We start from the raw sequence: 20,555 nt of genomic DNA, 5'->3' as shown, positions 1-20,555 counted from the left end.
GTGATCCATATGAAAGGCACAAAAATAAGTTAAAACAGAATTACGTTCAATTCTTCCTGAAACAGCGGATTCACTTTCAAAATTGATAAATAAAAATATTAAACCTGGACAAAAATTGTGTTCTAAATGTTCACAGAGAGTGAAAGAACATTTAAGCCAAGCAGATTCAGCAGGTTCTACAGAATCAGAACAAGAGAGCGTGTGTGTAGATGTGGATCCAACATACACTGGTGAGGTAGCTGAATCACTTGACAAAAGCCTTGTGTCAATTGGTTGCTCTCCACTGAAAATTGCCAAGTATAGCCACAAACAGAAAGCTGCATATGACAGGAAACAGTGCAAGAATACTTCCCAGGACAATACATTGCCTGTCTATATGATGGCAACTGGTGGTGTGGCAATATAGTTCAAAGATCTACTGAATATGAAGACTACGAAGTCAAATTTATGCATCCTCATGGTCCCTGCAAACCGTTTAAGTGGCCTTTGAAGAAGGATGATATTTGTTGGGTTCTTGCAGAACACATTCTACAAGTCATTCCTCCCCCAACTGCTTCTAGTTCTAGGTCAGCAAGAAGTTACACCATTGACCAGTCAGCAGTAGATTCTATCAAAGAAAAGTTCCTTGCAGTCAAGAAGAGCAAGTGATTTATATGAAAAATGACTGACTTCTTTAGTTTTTATATGTATATTTACTGAAAAATGTGAAATGTTCATATATTATTTAGCTTATTTCAAAATGATAATATTTTTAAAATCATATTTCTGTGACATGAACACAAGTAAAATGTTTCCTTATCTATACAAATCATTTAGTTGTATTTATCAGTCCTTAATCGTCAATAAAATGGAAATAATATCAGAAATTTGAATTTGGAAAAAATGGATTTTTTAAACACCTGTAGCTCAGAAATACTTGAGAGACACAGAACAAAAACTTGGAAATATAAAATATGGGTCTTGGGGATTACTGAAAAAAATTTACAAGTTCCTAACTGCTATCCCACATTGGATTTCTTGCTACTGAAAATGGCATGTTTTAGAAATCGGCGAATTTCAAAACCCTATTACAGACAAACTAGGAATAGTGGAGACTTGGTAAAACTGAAATTGGTAGATATTTCTGTGTAGATTTGAATAACATTCTTAGTTTAAGCATTACTGCCACAGGCAAGCTTCCAGAATGAGTTAAAAATGCAAAAAATGCAAATTTGTCTTTTTAATTTCCTTGTTAAAATCACCATTTAATATACAATGACCGTTGAAATTCTAAGTTGAAGCTTGTACTACAAGACATTGAGTCTCTCTGTGCAAAATTTTAGGTTTCTATCTTGCATAATAAAGATTATATTGCACTTTGAAATATGTATGTTTTGAGCAAAATGCAAAAAAATCGAAAAATTCAAATGCCTGTATCTCTGAAACTGTTGGAGATAGGAAGCTCAAATTTTGGGGATTAACTTCTTTTAATAGTATCTCTGAGCCCTCCAAATTTCATTGAAATCTGAGATGGTCGAGCATAAATTTGTCAGATATTTGTTGATTTGGCATGGAATGACCCTACTTTTAAAATCAACATTGACAACTACATACAACGGAGCGACCCGGCAGCCAAAATTCTCTCAAAATCTTCTCCTTTTAACAAAGTAAACCTGGCAGCCAAATTTGTTTACAAATTGTCAGTCATTCGCTAGCACGGAAGTTTTACATCTCCAATGTGTTTCTCTTCCAATTTTTCGATGTCCATTGGTATGTTTTTCTCTTGTAAATATGTGTGAAGAATGTATAATGAAGTTTTGGTAGCCTTTCGGGTGCTCAGCTCGTCTTTAGTTTCAGTTTTCAGTTTATTTTATTTAGTGCTTAAACCTACTGGATTAGCCTCGTCTTCTCTCTTTCCCAACGGACAAATAAATGATTCTGTGCATGCGCAGCAGAAAAGTTTTGTCATTGGAGCTTCACATCAGCTCCGACATATGACGTCGTGTTGTCATGACAATGTGCAATATTCTAACAATATTGCACGCTCATTCTCCATTGGGGAGAGTGACATAATACATGGAGGATAAGCAGTATGATAACAGTATTGCTTGCCATCAATAAACCCACTAGAAGGGAATAGAATACATGTTTTTATTCCATGGAAAAAGTGTATAATAATAAAGGATATTGTATCACCTATTGCGTAAAGAATTTGTGCTAAAACTGTTAAATACGCTTTTAAGTTACACAATAACTTCTGAGTATGTGGATTTAAGCTGTGGTGTATAATATTTTAAACTCAGAACTATGTGCACCTCTGTGGCCTGTATATCTGTTCACTCGTCCATGTTCTATGCCGCTTATCTATGTGAGCTGGAGCTAATCTGAGCTGACACTGGGTGGGAGGTGGGGTACACCCTGTACAGGTCACTTGTCTGTCATGGGGCTAATACAGAGAGAGAAAGACAGCTATTCACACTCACATTCTATAGAGGATGTGCAGTCACGTGACTCGTCCGTGTTTACTCCGCCATATTGGACGGCTTCAGGATTGTTTACCTTGCGCGAGCGTAATGGATCCAGGGAGTAATCCCCAAGAAAATTCGGAAAATACCCCATCTACATCGCGCGATAACTTGTCCAAGTTTGTTCAGCATCTTGAAGGTGACGTGAGGCAGCGTTATGTGGAAAAGTGTTCCAGGTTGGGGATTGCAGATCCGTACAACTTGCCGCAATCCTTGTTCAGGGAAATTCGGAGCTGCGGTGCCAGCGATTTGCCCGATCTGGCCTACCAGGACATTTACAATTTTCTTGTTAATCATGAATTGTGTTACACTGGCAAAGCCCTCAAAGCTTACAAGAGCCTGGAAGCTTATAAATATTTTGTTGCGGGATGGGCATCCCAACTATACCTCTGGAAGGTTCCGAAGAAGAATGTCTACTTGATAACCTCACGGGTAAGTGGCATTAAGACGTTTATCATAAAGAGACTATGCAGGACGTTTTATCGTAAGAATGTTTGAAATCTAAACTCAGTTCCAGATAATGACAGGATTGTAAATATGTATGTTTTTGTCTGAAAAAAAAAATCACAAATCACCGACTATGCAGTTATCATTCAATCTGAAAATCAACTTAACAGATGTACTAGGAGTATTGAATTAGAAGATTACACCTACAGTGGTGCTTGAAAGTTTGTGAACCCTTTAGAATTTTCTACATTTCTGCATAAATATAACCTAAAACATCATCAGATTTTTACACAAGTCCTAAAAGTAGATAAAGAGAACCCAGTTAAATAACTCAGACAAAAATATTATACTTGGTCATTTATTTATTGAGGAAAGTGATCCAATATTACATATCTGTGAGTGGCAAAAGTATGTGAACCTTTGCTTTCAGTATCTGGTGTGACCCCCTTGTGCAGCAATAACTGCAACTAAACGTTTGCGGTAACTGTTGATCAGTCCTGCACACCGGCTTGGAGGAATTTTAGCCCATTCCTCCGTACAGAACAGCTTCAACTCTGGGATGTTGGTGGGTTTCCTTACATGAACTGCTCGCTTCAGGTCCTTGCACAGCATTTCAATTGAATTAAGGTCAGGACTTTGACTTGGCCATTCCAAAACATGAACTTTATTCTTCTTTAACCATTCTCTGGTAGAACAACTTGTGTGCTTAGGGTTGTTGTCTTGCTGCATGACCCACCTTCTCTTGAGATTCAGTTCACGGACAGATGTCCTGACATTTTCCTTTAGAATTTGCTGGTATAATTCAGAATTCATTGTTCCATCAATGATGGCAAACTGTCCTGGCCCAGATGCAGCAAAACAGACTCAAACCATGATACTACCACCACCATGTTTCACAGATGGGATAAGTTTCTTATGCTGGAATGCAGTGGTTTCCTTTCTCCAAACATAACGCTTCTCATTTAAACCAAAAAGTTGTATTTTGGTCTCATCCGTCCACAAAAGATTTTTCCAAAAGCCTTCTGGCTTGTCCACGTGATCTTTAGCAAACTGCAGATGAGCAGCAATGTTCTTTTTGGAGAGCAGTGGCTTTATTCTTGCAACCCTGCCATGCACACCATTTTTGTTCAGTGTTCTCCTGATGGTAGACTCATGAACATTAACCTTAACCAATTTGAGAGAGGCCTTCAGTTGCTTAGAAGTTACTCTGGGGTCCTTTGTGACCTTGCCGACTATTACACGCCTTGCTCTTGGAGTGATCTTTGTTGGTTGACCACTCCTGGGGAGTGTAACAATGGTCCTGAATTTCCTTCATTTGTACACAATCTGTCTGACTGTGGATTGGTGGAGTCCAAACTCTTTAGAGATGGTTTTGTAACCTTTTCCAGCCTGATGAGCATCATCAATGTTTTTTCTGAGGTCCTCAGAAATCTCCTTTGTTCGTGCCATGATACACTTCCACAAACGTGTGTTGTGAAGATAGACTTTGATAGATCTCTGTTCTTTAAATAAAGCAGGGTGCCCACTCACACCTGATTGTCATGCCATTGATTGAAAACACCTGACTCTAATTTCACCTTCAAATTAACTGCTAATCCTAGAGGTTCACATACTTTTGCCACTCACAGATATGTAATATTGGATCATTTTCCTTGATAAATAAATGACCAAGTATAATATTTTTGTCCCATTTGTTTAACTGGGTTCTCTTTATCTACTTTTAGGACTTGTGTGGAAAATCTGATGATGTTTTAGGTCATATTTATGCAGAAATATAGAAAATTCTAAAGGGTTTACAAACTTTCAAGCACCACTGTACCTGATATGAAGTGTTCACTACAAATTCAGCTGGTAGAACTGGGGTACCAGTTTTCTCTTCGCACAGCGCGTCTCTCCTCGTCTGCGGGGAATCTATAAAATGACAGGCCCTCCTTTTGGCCCTGTCTATTGGTACAACCAAATGCTGAACAAGATATAACCATTCTCGAAAGATGTACTCCCGCACACTTGATAATTAGAACGGGTTCGTCTAAGTTCTATGCGCGGCCATGCCGTCCAAGATGGCAGATAAACAAATATCACGTGACCTCGTGTGCACGCTCTCTATAGACACGATGGGCAATTTAGAGTAGCCAGTTGACCTAATCTGCATGTTTTGGGAAACCAGAGGAAACCTGCACAGGCATGAGGAGAACACAGAAAGATCACAGTCAGCCAGCAGGTTCGAACCTGGAACCTTCTTGCTGTGAGGCGACAGTGTTAACCACCACACCACCACCAGAGCATTTTTTTTTTTTAAAGCAAAATGTTTTACTTTGCCTTTAAAAACGTTTCCGCATGGCGGTGCTGTTGAACGTGATTACTTAAATGTGTTAATTTCCCCTCACAAGTCCTGTTTGCTGTCTCCCAGTAGGCCCTGTGCCGCTCTGATACCATTTTAATATCATCGTGTTTATGAGAACCAGTAAAAAGAAGCTGATGTTGCACAACCTGCATTAGAAATAATTCCGTTTTAATCTGTGCAGAAGTGTAGTGTGTCAGCACTCAGCAGCCCTCCAATATGGTTGAGGTCTTTGTGAAAGCTGGGTTCCCCCTCCAGCACCCCTCTGTGCTCTGAATGAATGGGACGTTGCTTCTCTACAGTATCGGCTTATGGGGGTCCTGAAAGGGGGCCTTACTCCTGGTAGTCGTGTTCCTCTTTGGAACATTTAATTTTTCTGTCTGTATTGATTTATTGACTCTCTTTGTGCTGTGACCTGCCTTTTGGTTTCTCAGAAATAGAAAACAAGTAATGAGATATTTCCTGTTTGCAGCTCTTCTAACACTTATTGTATTTCATACCGGGAACGTTATTACCCACAGATATACTGTAGCTGATCATGTTTTATGATTTAGCTAAATACTGTACGCTGTATATGATGATCAGTATGTTATACCATTTAGAAAAGCGCCATCCTGTTTCTCTGTGTCTTAAGCATCCGTGTACCTTGATCTCATCACATGTGACTGCTTGCATCTAATCTTGCATCTTATTTGGATTTTCTGGTCATTTACTAAATTGACAGGTTCATAGACTAAACCTGGTTAAAGCAGGACAAGTCATATCATACGACTTCTATGGCTTGGCTTTCATATGCCCCTTTTCCACCAAAGCAGTTCCAGGGCTGGTTCGGGGCCAGTGCTTAGTTTGGAACCGGGTTTTCTGTTTCCACTGACAAAGAACTGGCTCTGGGGCCAGAAAAACCGGTTCCAGGCTAGCACCAACTCTCTGCTGGGCCAGAGGAAAGAACCGCTTACGTCAGCGGGGGGGCGGAGTTGTTAAGACCAACAACAATAACAAGACCACGAAAGATCGCCATTTTTAAGCGACGAGAAGCAGCAGCTGTACAAACGCGAAGTCATCCATTATTATTGTTGTTGTTGTTGCTGCTGCTGCTTCTTCCGTGTTGTTTTTGCTTCGATATTCGTGCCAAGGTTTATGCAAACGTAGCGACGTAACTGACGTATACAGCGACGTAATGACATGGCTCCCCTTAGCACCGCGAGCTATGGAAAAGCAAACTGGTTCTCAGCTGGCTCGCAAGTTGAACGAGTTGTGAACCAGCACCAGCACTGGCCCCGAACCAGCCCTGGAACTGATTTGGTGGAAAAGGGGAAAGAACTGGCTCTCACCAGAAAAAAGGGGAAAGAACTGGTTCTCACCAGATCGCAACCCATTTATGAATGATTTTGGAACAACAGTTAAGCAAGGAGACCATTCTCCACTACACCACCACCATCATCATTAAAACTGAGGCAAGAAGATCTGATTTGAAAGAGCAGGAAGTTTCATATGGATTTTGAGGCTGACGTTGGTGTGATTGTCAAGCAGTGTTGTAGTCGAGTAACTAAACCTTGAGTCAGAGTCCAGTCTCGAGTCCCCAGTGTTCAAGTCCAAGTCGTTAAAGAAAATTTTGAGTCGAGTCTGAGAACAAGATTCCATCTGCACCATTTGACGGTGGCTGTTGCTGCCTTTATGTGAAAGCGTCTCTGCTATCGTGTTGGACTAACTAAAACTGCCCCGTTTTAGTTAACAGGCTACAGATAAAAAGCTTGTTTATCATTCAGCAAGTCCCGCCCACTATCAACAGGGCAAATAACATGAGAGAGGGTTAACACTAGCTAGTTCATTGCTCAGCAAGCAAACCCTGCTATCAACAGAGCAATGAACGTAGCGTGTCACTTCCTTCTCTGGGTGGAGTCTTACCAAATGATGATTGAAGTTCGAGGTTGTCCCCGTCGTCTCCTCGATAGCTCTTCTACATATGGAACATTTTTTCCCGCTGCATGAGAAGTCTTTATAAGCAAAGCAAACAATCCTAGGGGCGTTCTCTCCAGGCATTTTAGCGCTGTTAACGTTAGTTTGTTCCTGATGTATGAACAGGTGAATGTGCATTCTCTTGCACAAAATTAGTATAAAAATTAATGTAGATATAAATATCTTATGCCAAATTATTATGACATGTTACAAAAAATAAAGAAAAAATCCGAATCCTCGTCTCCAATTTGAGTCCGAGTCATCAGTGCTCAAGTCAAGTCATGAGTCCTTAAAATTAGGGCACGAGTCGGACTCGAGTACTCCAAGTCTGTTGTCAAGTTATACAGTATTTAAATAACGCACACGAGAGTTGATATTGTTATAGAGCTACTGGACACCAAAACCCATTTCATAGAGGACACCAGGGAATTTTTAAAACATCCCAATCGTGACACTGAACAGTATCGGATCGTTCGCATTTCTGAATTAAGACACGTACAGTACAACATGATATTTTAGTAGTCCTATGTTTTTCGGCCAGCAATAGCCCACTTGTCAGGCCCCCAGTATCTCTCTACCTTCAGAATGTGAGAGGGAGCTATGTTAAAAAAAAGAGGGAGGGAAAGAGAGAGAGAGAATGGAATAGGAGGCAGGACTTTGGCCACACACTAACATGCTTTGAGAGAGAGAGAGAGAGAGAGAGAGGAGTGTGAGGGAACGTTTAGGAGAGGAGATAGAGAGGGAGAGTGAAGGAGGGCAAGAGCGCTCTCTTTTGGAGGAGAGGGAATGTGGAGCGGATAGAAGGGGAGGCGGACGGACAGAGCAAGCTAGTAATACAGACAACAAAAGAAAAATCAGGGGGTGAAGGAAAAGGGGGCTTCCACACAATGGCTACGGAGGATTCTACTGGCGGCGCTCGCAAAGCTACCAAGAGTAAACTGTTCGAGTTTCTCGTCCATGGAGTGGTGAGCAAGCCAGCTTAGCTTGTGTGTGTGTGTGTGTGTGTGAGAGAGAGAGAGAGAGAGAGAGAGAGAGAGAAAGAGTACATGCTGCATAAGTATGTGAATGCATTCTGGAGACAGGCACAGGACTGGGAGTATTGCGATGCAGAGGTTTCATTTAGACTCTTTTGAAGGGATTGAAACAGAGGAGTGAGGATGAGAAGAAGGAGGAGGAGCAGTGAGGAACAGCTGCTGGTGCAGGTCACTGTGAAGAAGTGTTGGAGAAGTGGGCAGAAACTGATTCGGTTACAGACGCTAGTTTTATACTAATTTAGTCGTTAGATCACTTGCATTCTGTACCGCTGACAGTAAAGTCTTGAAGAATGTCTGTGTAATTCATCAATATGCTGTGGGTTTTTTTTTTAAATCATTTTAATCGAAACTGCTTGCTTAGTATTCTGTTAAGTATTTGTGGTTTGTTCTTTGTGTTATCTTTTGTAGTGTGGATCACAAACTCTGAAGTGAAGACAGCTGTGAAATTCCAGCATTTTCCATTTTCTAGAGTTTGTGGGTTTTCCCACTTATTTTCTTGACAAGTCCCCAAATGAATTTCTAACGCCATGAGAATAATCTCATCAGAGAAAAGGATCAGAACAGTGAATCATTGCATGTGAAAGTTCAGCCAGGACTAGATATTAGGAGAGCGCGAGCCAGGCCTCACGCCACTTAACAGAGAGGTTTCTGGTTTCGCCCGGCAGACTGCACCTCCTGTGTTTAGTCTGCTCCGAGCGTAAACTTTTCCACTGAGAGTTCTCAGCCGGCTTACGATCAAGCTGCCTGTGCCGTCGCTGAATGAATCATTGTGCAATTTGTACACTTTTGTGGCAGCAGCACAATCCAAGGTTTATTCAGATTCTGGTGCTAATTAGAAATGTTAATTTATTTGTCAGTGCGCATAATTTGAAACAATTTCAATTCAGCCAGGTTTTGCATTTTCATGTCCGGCAATGTACAAATTCTTTTGTAGTACTGTTTCCAATATATTTTCTTTTTTCGCCATCAAGATACAATCATGAAGTAAATGCAGTGAGTGAGACTTTCTAGTGAAGGACTGAGGATATCCCTTAATTTTGCGAAATGTTTGAGCAAAAAAAAAAAAAGTATTGAAGAAAATAAGTGAAGCGTCAAGGGCACTTGTTTCTTGGCTGGTTAGATAAGTTTGATAAATTGTCTGTCATAAACACCAATATACAGTGGGGCAAAAAAGTATTTAGTCAGCCACCAATTGTGCAAGTTCTCCCACTTAAAAAGATGAGAGAGGCCTGTAATTTTCATCATAGGTACACTTCAACTATGAGAGACAGAATGGGGGGAAAGAATCCAGGAAATCACATTGTAGGATTTTTAATGAATTAATTGGTAAATTCCTCGGTAAAATAAGTATTTGGTCACCTACAAACAAGCAAGATTTCTGGCTCTCACAGACCTGTAACTTCTTCTTTAAGAGGCTCCTCTGTCCTCCACTCGTTACCTGTATTAATGGCACCTGTTTGAACTCGTTATCAGTATAAAAGACACCTGTCCACAACCTCAAACAGTCACACTCCAAACTCCACTATGGCCAAGACCAAAGAGCTGTCAAAGGACACCAGAAACAAAATTGTAGACCTGCACCAGGCTGGGAAGACTGAATCTGCAATAGGTAAGCAGCTTGGTGTGAAGAAATCAACTGTGGGAGCAATTATTAGAAAATGGAAGACATACAAGACCACTGATAATCTCCCTCGATCTGGGACTCCACACGAGATCTCACCCCGTGGGGTCAAAATGATCACAAGAACGGTGAGCAAAAATCCCAGAACCACATGGGGGGACCTAGTGAATGACCTGCAGAGAGCTGGGACCAAAGTAACAAAGGCTACCATCAGTAACACACTACGCCGCCAGGGACTCAAATCCTGCAGTGCCAGACGTGTCCCCCTGCTTAAGCCAGTACATGTCCAGGCCCGTCTGAAGTTTGCTAGAGAGCATTTGGATGATCCAGAAGAGGATTGGGAGAATGTCATATGGTCAGATGAAATCAAAATAGAACTTTTTGGTAAAAACTCAACTTGTCATGTTTGGAGGAGAAAGAATGCTGAGTTGCATCCAAAGAACACCATACCTACTGTGAAGCATGGGGGTGGAAACATCATGCTTTGGGGCTGTTTTTCTGCAAAGGGACCAGGACGACTGATCCGTGTAAAGGAAAGAATGAATGGGGCCATGTATCGTGAGATTTTGAGTGAAAACCTCCTTCCATCAGCAAGGGCATTGAAGATGAAATGTGGCTGGGTCTTTCAGCATGACAATGATCCCAAACACACTGCCCGGGCAATGAAGGAGTGGCTTTGTAAGAAGCATTTCAAGGTCCTGGAGTGGCCTAGCCAGTCTCCAGATCTCAACCCCATAGAAAATCTTTGGAGGGAGTTGAAAGTCCGTGTTGCCCAGCGACAGCCCCAAAACATGACTGCTCTAGAGGAGATCTGCATGGACGAATGGGCCAAAATACCAGCAACAGTGTGTGAAAACCTTGTGAAGACTTACAGAAAACTTTTGACCTCTGTCATTGCCAACAAAGGGTATATAACAAAGTATTGAGATGAACTTTTGTTATTGACCAAATACTTATTTTCCACCATAATTTGCAAATAAATTCTTTAAAAATCAGACAATGTGATTTTCTGGATTTTTTTTTTCTCATTTTGTCTCTCATAGTTGAGGTATACCTATGATGAAAATTACAGGCCTCTCTCATCTTTTTAAGTGGGAGAACTTGCACAATTGGTGACTGACTAAATACTTTTTTGCCCCACTGTATTACACTTACACTGCAGTATAGCTACATCCGTCAGCTTTGTTGGAGGAGGTTGTGTTTTCACCTCCATTTGTTTGTCTGTTCCCAATGTAACTCAAAATGTAGTGAATGGATTTTGATTACATTTTGAGGAAAGGTGAGCCATGGGCCAAGGAACAATTGATTAGATTTTGATGAAAATCTGAGTATGTATGAAGATCCAGAATTATTATTTTTTTGGTCTGTTCCCAGAGTAACTCAAAAATCAGTGAATGGATTTTGATTAAATTTGGTACACAGCTTTGTATTATACTAGGTTCAAGTGATTTGATTTGGATGTTGATAATAAATGGCTTGGCGGAGTTGTGCACTCTACCGAGTGCCCTTCTAGTTCAGGTTATGTATTCTTTCATAACTTTTCACACTTCCTCCTAAAGCTGCACCCTGCATGAATATGTCACCCTCTCACACACACATAACATCTGATTTACCGGTGTACCTTGCTGACGAGCGAAATTGCGACCGGAGACATGATTACAAAAGCTTTTCAATGTAAGCAGAGCTGCAGCTTGACGACAAAGACATGCATTTACAAATGAAGGCATTGTTATTACTCTCATTGCTATGCCAGGTTCATACTCGTTAAGACCTTGATTTTCCATTCTAGATTTGGCAAGCGGCTGTGCGCGAAAATGCAAATGCAAATGCCCGTTCTCAAATTATGTGCACTCATATGCGAACTACAATTGCAAACACATGACAAGCATTTACTAATAACCATTTAAATTGGACGAGTGCCTTACACGTCCAACTTCACTTTCTTTTCAGTTGTCACCTTCCAGGCAGTCTGAGACTTTGCTTTAAGGTAGCATGGGAGAACAAGTCTTTCAAAAGTGTTGAGTGGGTTTTTTTTTTTTTGGTCTGGTTATATGCAGAGATGGGCAATATGATATATATTATTATACATACAGGACATTTTTTCCATGGAATAAAGACGAGTTCTATTCCCTTCTAGCGGGTTTCATTCATTCAGTTTGACAGCATGCAATATTGTTAGCATATTGCTTATCCTACATGTATTATGTCACTCTACCCAATGGAGAATGAGCGTTGAATATGGTTTATGATATTGCATGGTTGTCAAGACAACATGACATCACACATTGGAGACGTAAAATTTCCGTGCTAGCGAGCGACTGTGACAATTTGTAAACAAACATGGCCGCCAGGTTTGCTTTGTTAAATACAGAAGATTTTGAGAGAGAAAGACATGTTGAACACCTGAAAGGAACGTGTATAATAATAACAATAATAATAATATTGGCTTTTTTTTCGTGGTATATCAGATACATTCCATTCAGCTAGCATGATATTGAACTCATCTTTGACTTGTTCAGTATCATGCTAACTGAACGGAATATATCTGATATACCACTCAATGCCAGCCAATATTATTTAAATATTGATATGATATATCAGTGGGGCGGCATGGTGGTGTAGTGGTTAGCGCTGTCGCCTCACAGCAAGAAGGTCCGGGTTCGAGCCCCGTGGCCAGCGAAGGCCTTTCTGTGTGGAGTTTGCATGTTCTCCCCGTGTCCGCGTGGGTTTCCTCCGGGTGCTCCGGTTTCCCCCACAGTCCAAAGACATGCAGGTTAGGTTAACTGGTGACTCTAAATTGACCGTAGGTGTGAATGTGAGTGTGAATGGTTGTCTGTGTCTATGTGTCAGCCCTGTGATGACCTGGCGACTTGTCCAGGGTGTACCCCGCCTTTCGCCCGTAGTCAGCTGGGACAGGCTCCAGCTTGCCTGCGACCCTGTAGAACAGGATAAAGTGGCTACAGATAATGAGATGAGGGGAGATTGAGGGTGTTGTGATATATTTTTAACACTTTTTAAAATGTTTTTAGCAACAGTTTTTTTTCTCCTATTCAGTGTTAAATAATATAATTTTTTTTTTACACATTAACTATTATTAAACTCATAGTTGTATGTCATGGTGCCATAGGTTGGAAATGACTCTGAAACATCTGTTTAAAGCTAGACTGCCTTCCAGATTTTTCAAGTTTAGGTCATAAAAAGAATTTTCCCTGACACCAAGTTATTTTTGTTTTGTGGACCGAAAGCTACTGAATTCGAATCACAGATTTTCAATTTTATTAGTATTTATTTATTTTTAATAGAACAGTTAACGAATTTAGGGCCATGTGGCCCTAAATTCTCCGCTATTTTTTCTTGCTTCACCATGACCCAATTCAAGATACTACGTCATGCATCACGTGGTGAGCTTTTCCCGTTCGTGCAAGGCATTGTGGGATGCAAATTTGAAACAGGAGAGAAAAATGGAGGACGTGAGTGTGCGAATGAAATGTGAAAGACCGACTACAGTAACAGAAAGCGAGAAGAAAAGATGTTATGTTGCGAAGGAAAGGAAACGCAGGACCAAACTAATAAATATCGGCAGTCAGCGAGCACCTCGGTGTGATCAGCTGTTCGTTTAGTGACAGAATGATGGAATGGTCAGTGCACAGTCAAAGTAAACCTGTTGATGGTAGTAATGCAACACTGGATGGATGCCAGCTGCCATAAAACCCAAAGGAAGAAGAAGAAGAAGAAGAAGAAGGTAAACCTGCGCATGTGCACACAGACTTCCTCTGTGTGCTTGACTGCACTAAGCGAACGATTTCATGCACATTATTTGCTCGGGAATCCCCTCAAATGAAATAACTTCCCAGCCACAGAATGGTCTGTTTTTTTGTTTAGACGTTACAGAAATAAACATATACACTACCGTTCAAAAGTTTGGGGTCACCCAGACAATTTTGTGTTTTCCATGAAAAGTCACACTTTTATTTACCACCATAAGTTGTAAAATGAATAGAAAATATAGTCAAGACATTTTTCTGGCCATTTTGAGCATTTAATCGACCCCACAAATGTGATGCTCCAGAAACTCAATCTGCTCAAAGGAAGGTCAGTTTTATAGCTTCTCTAAAGAGCTCAACTGTTTTCAGCTGTGCTAACATGATTGTACAAGGGTTTTCTAATCATCCATTAGCCTTCTGAGGCAATGAGCAAACACATTGTACCATTAGAACACTGGAGTGAGAGTTGCTGGAAATGGGCCTCTATACACCTATGGAGATATTGCACCAAAAACCAGACATTTGCAGCTAGAATAGTCATTTAGCACATTAGCAATGTATAGAGTGCATTTCTGATTAGTTTAAAGTGATCTTCATTGAAAAGAACAGTGCTTTTCTTTCAGAAATAAGGACATTTCAAAGTGACCCCAAACTTTTGAACGGTAGTCTATCACAATGACCAAATTTCAGAGGGAACTAAATTTCACCGATTTTATGAAATCGAAAGGTCATCAAGCTTTAATGAAGTGACGTTAGGAATGATCTACAAATTCATATTTTCATATGTTCCAGTTAAGGGTAATGTAATTGATCAAGACTATAGAAACTAAATTAACTTAACAGATCAGCAGCATATAACATACATATTCAGTTTGGTAGAAGTCAACAGCAATTATTGACATTCTTCCCCCAATTCCTGGTTGAGTTTATCCCTGAAAAGAAAACTGAAGAGCATGCGTGAGTGGTGCTTCATCATTAGTGCTATTTCTGTAATGAGCCATCAGTGGCAGCCCGGTGCTGTTCCTGATGCAAGGTCCAACCTCCCTCTGTGCCTCAAACTTCCGCTGCGACCTTGAGAGTTGTTGCCACTTCATGCTGTGTCCACATGTTCACGTCCCATTGCTCCTTGCCCTCCCACAAGCAGTGGGATTGGACTGACCCCGGAAACCCTGGGGTTCGTCCTACTTTGGGAAGGGTGAACAGGTCAGGCCAGGAGGGTCCTGCACCATGTCTGGCAGAAGTGCACTATGGACAGCACAGGAGCTATGAGCTTTGGCTTCAGTTCCAAATGTTTTCACAGCTTCTCTTGACATCCTACGAATTCCAGTGACTTTGAGCTGCTGTATGAGTCATAAGTGACTAATTCAACCATTCAATATTTTGAAACAGCTATTGTGTAGGTGACTTTTCATGTTTCAGAAAGAAATAGGACCACTGATGGTTCTTCTATCATGAACTGCAAAAATAATGTCGTGTTTCTAAACCAAAATCATCTTTCTGGATAACTGAGGATTACTTTAACCTCCTAAGGCCCAAGCTGTTTTTTTTTTACATGCATTTTTTGTTTCTCTTTGCTATTTGGGCTTATTAGAACCTGATTAGAATAAAAACTAAGCATCATCTTTTGATAAGATGTACTTTTAGAGAAAAAGTATGTCCACATATGTGGATTCTTGTTCCGAATTTCCATAAAGTGCTGTCCACGCATGTGACCGCTAAGCCCTAGGAGGTTAAAGCGTTACTGAGGGTTTCGGCACTAATAATGGCATCCCATCCACTGCACAGTGACAGCTTCTGACACGATCATGACCCTGACCAGGATAAAGCACATACTAAAGACGAACGACTGAATGAGAGAGAAAACTGAAAGAGTAAAGTAAAAATACCGTGTATTGTAGTGCTTGATAAAGGTTTGCCAAAGTTAATCCCGAGCCCATGTGGTTATATCAGCTATAGACGAATGACTGTTCTTGATGCAGTGCCATCTGAGGGATCGGCGATCACGGGTGTTCAGATTAGGCTTTCGCCCTTGCACTTTAACGCACCAAAATTCCTCCAGATTCCTTGAATCATTTAATGATATTATGCACCATAGAGGGCTAAATATCCAAATCCCTTCCTGAGGAAAATAGTTTTTAAGCATTTCAGTAGTTTTTTTTTAATGCATTTGTTGACATGTTTGATGTGAACATTAACTGATGCTCGTGAGCTGTACCTGCGTGATTTTTTTGTCTTGTGCTGCTGCCACATGATAACTGCATGAATGTGCAGGTGTTACTAATTCCTCATTCTCTTTTGGTTCTATTTTTTTTTTTTTTAAGAAGAAGCCAAGATTTGTCACACGTACACTCAAGCACAGACTTAAGCACACAGTGAAATTTAACCTCTTCATTTAACCCATCGGAATCAGTGAACACATACATACCCAGAGCAGTGGGCAGCTATGCCACAGCACCTGGGGAGCAGTTATGGGTTAGGTGCCCTTGCTCAAAGGCACTTCAGCCCAAACTCATATTAACCTAACCGCATGTCTTTGGACTGTAAGGTAATCCCACACGGAGAACATGCACACTCCACACAGAAAGGCCCCCGTCGGCCACTAGGCTTGAACCCAGAACCTTCTTGCTGTGAGGCAACAGTGCAAACCACTACACCACCGTGCCGCCCACATCCTGTCGTTGGGCTGACTCCCTGACTGTGTTCACCTGTTCCATGTTAGTTAGTTTGTCTACATAGACTCTGGTGTTTCGTGTTCATGTTTTCTTATGTTATCAAGCTCCCTGTGTCTTGAGCCCTGCTTCATATTCTGACTACAATTCCTGGATAGGCCATAGTATAGATTATCTCAAGTTTGCACACTTGGCTAAGGCTTTCATAAGGAGTTCTGTTTGGAAATTTTTACACAGAAACTTTAAAGGTTCTCCCAAAAAGAAAAAGGATTTTATAGGGTGCTAAATTTGTGCATATGTGCATGACTAAAAATCCTAAAAACATGCGCTGAGCTGATCACACAATGAAACGGCAGTGTGCTTGTTCAGTTGCTTTGTGGCACCAGTCTGACTTTGCTTAAGCTGTCGTGTGATCCTGCTTCAGTTTTGCTGCAGCTGTTGCTTCTGAAATGACAAGCACAGGTGTGTGAGGCCGTGGCCTAGATCAGTGCTCAGTAGTGGAACGGGAATACATGACTCCACTCCACAGCGCTCACAGGGCACCAACGAAATTAAGCATTTTATATACACACACACACACACACACACACACACACACACACACACACACACATATGTGCACTTATGTTCCAATATTTTATTGTAGCAGGCATGCATGATCTGAATATTCAGATAACCTTTCACCAATTGAATATTCAAATAGCATACAGTACCAGTCACATACAAGTTTGGACACCCATACTCATTCATTGTTTTTTTTTTTTTTTTGTATTTTGACTATTTTCTACATTGTAGAACAATACTGAAGACATCAAAATTATAAAATAACATGGAACATATATGTAATTATGTAGTAAACAAAAAAAATGTTAAAAAACAAAATACGTTTCATATTTTAGATTCTTCAAAGTAGCCAGCGTTTACCTTGAAGACACTTTACACACTAGTGGCATTACCTAACCAGCTTCATGAGGTCGTCACCTGGAATGCTTTTCAGTTAACAGTTGTGCTTCGTCAAAAGTTAATTAGTGCAATTTCTTGCCCTCTTAATGCTTCTGAGATCAAACAGTCAATAGTAAACAATAAACATACAGTAAATAGCCCTATTCCACAACTATAGTAATCCATATAGATTATGTCAAGAACTGCTCAGCTAAGTAAAGAGAAATGACACCATCATTACTTGACCTGAAATATCTCGTCTCATCTCATCTCATTATCTCTAGCCGCTTTATCCTGTTCTACAGGTCGCAGGCAAGCTGGAGCCTATCCCAGCTGACTACGGGCGAAAGGCGGGGTACACCCTGGACAAGTCGCCAGGTCATCACAGGGCTGACACATGGACACAGACAACCATTCACACTCACATTCACACCTACGCTCAATTTAGAGTCACCAGTTAACCTAACCTGCATGTCTTTGGACTGTGGGGGAAACCGGAGCACCCGGAGGAAACCCACGCGGACACGGGGAGAACATGCAAACTCCACACAGAAAGGCCCTCGCCGGCCACGGGGCTCGAACCCGGACCTTCTTGCTGTGAGGCGACAGTGCTAACCACTGCACCACCTGAAATGTCTTTTTTACTTAAGAATAAAGAAAAAGTATTGAATTCGAAGGTGTGTCCAAACTTTTGACTGATACTGTACATACATACATTGGTAGTTCATTGATGGTTCTCATTCAGTGACTTGCTGTTTCTTTCCCCACAGCGTCCAGGTATGACCTCAGGGGCCCGGATGCCCCATCAAGGTGCCCCTATGGGTCCACCTGGCCCTCCGTATGGAGGAACACCCCCGATTCGGCCGGGGATGCCCAACCCTCCACTGGACCCAAACCGCAAACGACCCACCACCACTCCACCGGTGCAAGCCCCAGCCGTCCAGAACCGGCCAAGAAAGTAAGCACTATGTCTAGTATTTCCTGATTCTACAAAGCACAACATTATTACACTCCATGCTTAGAACAAACTAAACAGTGTCTCACCTTTGTCTAAACAAGGTTCTTCTTTTTTCTTTTTTTTAAATCTGAGGTCGGATGAGTAGGTATAATCAGTTCTCATCAGACTTGACATTGCCGATATGAAAAGAACAAGAGGCCTGATAGTATGTTGGCAGCTTTCGCAGTTTTGTGATGATTGTAGCCTCGTCTGATATTGACCTCATTTTCCATTTGTCCTTTTCTATTCCTGCACCATCTAGTGACCAGAATGAGCATTAGTACTTTAGTGGTTACAACAGGTGCATCTAGTATTGTAGGTGACATTTCATTTTAGTACATAAAAAAGTAAAGCCAAAATTTATCTTCCATTTGCATCATCATCATCTGTTGGTGTAGAATTCATGTCTTCTTCAGTTCAAGAGGAGTATTATTTAAGCCAGGCTCAGCATGTAGGAAAAAAAAAATCACCCAAACCATCACAAGCTGCTCCAAAAAAGTGTTATTTCATTGCCCTCTTGATGTGAGGTTTTGGGGTTTTTTTTGTACCGCTAACTTGTAACTATAGTTTTTTTGTTTGTTTGGTTGGTTTGGTTTTTTAAATTTAATTTTTTTTAAATCACTGCCAAAGTCCCTCTCATGCCAGAATCTGGTCTTTCCAGGCTCTTTCCTGTCCCAGTACTAACTAGCTCTTTAAGGCGTATGGGTGCAGCATCGACCTCTGTTTCCATAGCCCTCAGCCTCTCTCCGATACAGCTAGGGTTACAGTGGGGAGCTAGTCCTCTGGTAACCGCATGAGTTTGACTTCCCCACTCGCATCTGTATTGCAGCATGCCTTGCCAGATGGTAGTAGGTACCATTTTTATGATGGTCTTTGGTATGACCCGACCACGAGTAGAACGTGCAACCTCCCCGTCAAGAGGCGGATGCACTAACCACTAGGCCATTGTAGTTAAGGGAAAAAAATCCCTCATAACACACAGACCAATCAAAGTCCTTTTGAGACTAAGTGGTCAAGGACTGTCTAGGACTGTCCAGTTAATAAAGGCACATACTATTCCCTGATCCCTGTACGTTCTTGACCATGGTTTTACCCAGCCATTACCCGCTCTTTCAGTAACTACTTATCCTATAGCTCAATAGCTTTTCTGTGAAACTATATGGTACTGTTAAGAAGACTGGTGTAACCCTGGACTCTGGTTTGAGAAAAATAGCTTTTCTAAGGCCCTGTCCACACGGCAACGGATTCAGGTGAATCTGATAAAATTGTTTATCGTTTCGGCCTGGCGTCCACACGGCACTGGCGTTTTGGGTGCCCCAAAACGAAATCTTTTGAGAACGGGTTCCAGAGTGAAAAAATCTGGCAACGGCGCCGTTGCAGAGTCGTCTGGATGAGTAGAACGGATTTGTTTACGATGACGTCACAACCACATGTGCTTCACTCCGGGTAGAAGTGTAACGAACTCGATGCGAGTTGTCAACAAATCCTATAACTTGGTTCATGAAACGCGCTTACAAAATATTTTCACTGTGAATATTTATTGTGTAATGGTGCAAAGTGAGAGAGAGAGAATATAGCCCTTAGGGCAGAGTCTTTAGTCCAAACACTGCGGAAGCAGTACCAAACCGCGCACCGCCTGTGCGCTTTACAAAAACAATCCCGCCAGCAAAAATAGGAAAAAAAAGGAGCGATCTCACCTCTTCAGATGTTGGTTTAAGTCCAACAAGACATTCCTCAAAAAGGGCGTAGAAGAACAAAGTAATCCATCAACGTGTAGCATTCAATTTATTCCGGACCATTAAAGAATTCTGGAGGATATCAGAATGTTGGCGTACTGGCTTCCATCTACCCCCGTTCATTCCTCTTTCCGCGTCTTTCATTTTACACTACTGATTAATAATCAAAACTTTATGTGGCTAATACTACGGAAGAAGGGGTTTATGCGCATGTGTCTACTTCTTCTATTGTTCTGGTGTCTCCGATGGGACCGTCTTACAGCGTACGTAGTGGTGTGGCATGTGTATTGCATCGTTTTCAGCAAGCGTTGCGTTGCCATATGTACCTGAAATTTTACTGATCCGTTGCCCATGTGGACGCGATATTTAAAAAAAAAAATCTCGTTGCCGTTGTCGTGTGGATGTAGCCTAAGGTTCATCTAGTTCAGAATACAGAAACCTGCACCCTTACCAGGAGCATAACCAAGCTGGGGTATACAGTGGTGCTTGAAAGTTTGTGAACCCTTTAGAATTTTCTGTATTCCTGCATAAATATGACCTAAAT

The 20,555-nt window shown here is 41.3% G+C and overlaps 1 protein-coding gene across 3 annotated transcripts in view; it reads left to right on the top strand.

Moving 5' to 3' along the window:
• Window positions 1-20,555, top strand: part of smarcd3a (SWI/SNF related, matrix associated, actin dependent regulator of chromatin, subfamily d, member 3a) — a 96,785-nt gene that overhangs the window by 24,243 nt on the left and 51,987 nt on the right. For 2 of the 3 annotated variants that reach the window (XM_060932691.1, XM_060932676.1), the window contains exons 1-2: window positions 8,003-8,213; window positions 18,049-18,236. In XM_060932691.1, the coding sequence (XP_060788674.1) occupies window positions 8,136-8,213; window positions 18,049-18,236 (266 nt within the window). In that variant the 5' untranslated portion in view covers window positions 8,003-8,135. Of the gene's footprint in view, window positions 1-8,002; window positions 8,214-18,048; window positions 18,237-20,555 lie in introns of those variants that run through there. The other variant, XM_060932685.1, reaches the window with a different exon arrangement.

The sequence above is a fragment of the Neoarius graeffei genome, chromosome 1 (assembly GCF_027579695.1).
Source record: "Neoarius graeffei isolate fNeoGra1 chromosome 1, fNeoGra1.pri, whole genome shotgun sequence".
NCBI classification, from domain to species: domain Eukaryota; kingdom Metazoa; phylum Chordata; class Actinopteri; order Siluriformes; family Ariidae; genus Neoarius; species Neoarius graeffei.
This window is presented reverse-complemented; position numbering and strand designations above follow the sequence as displayed.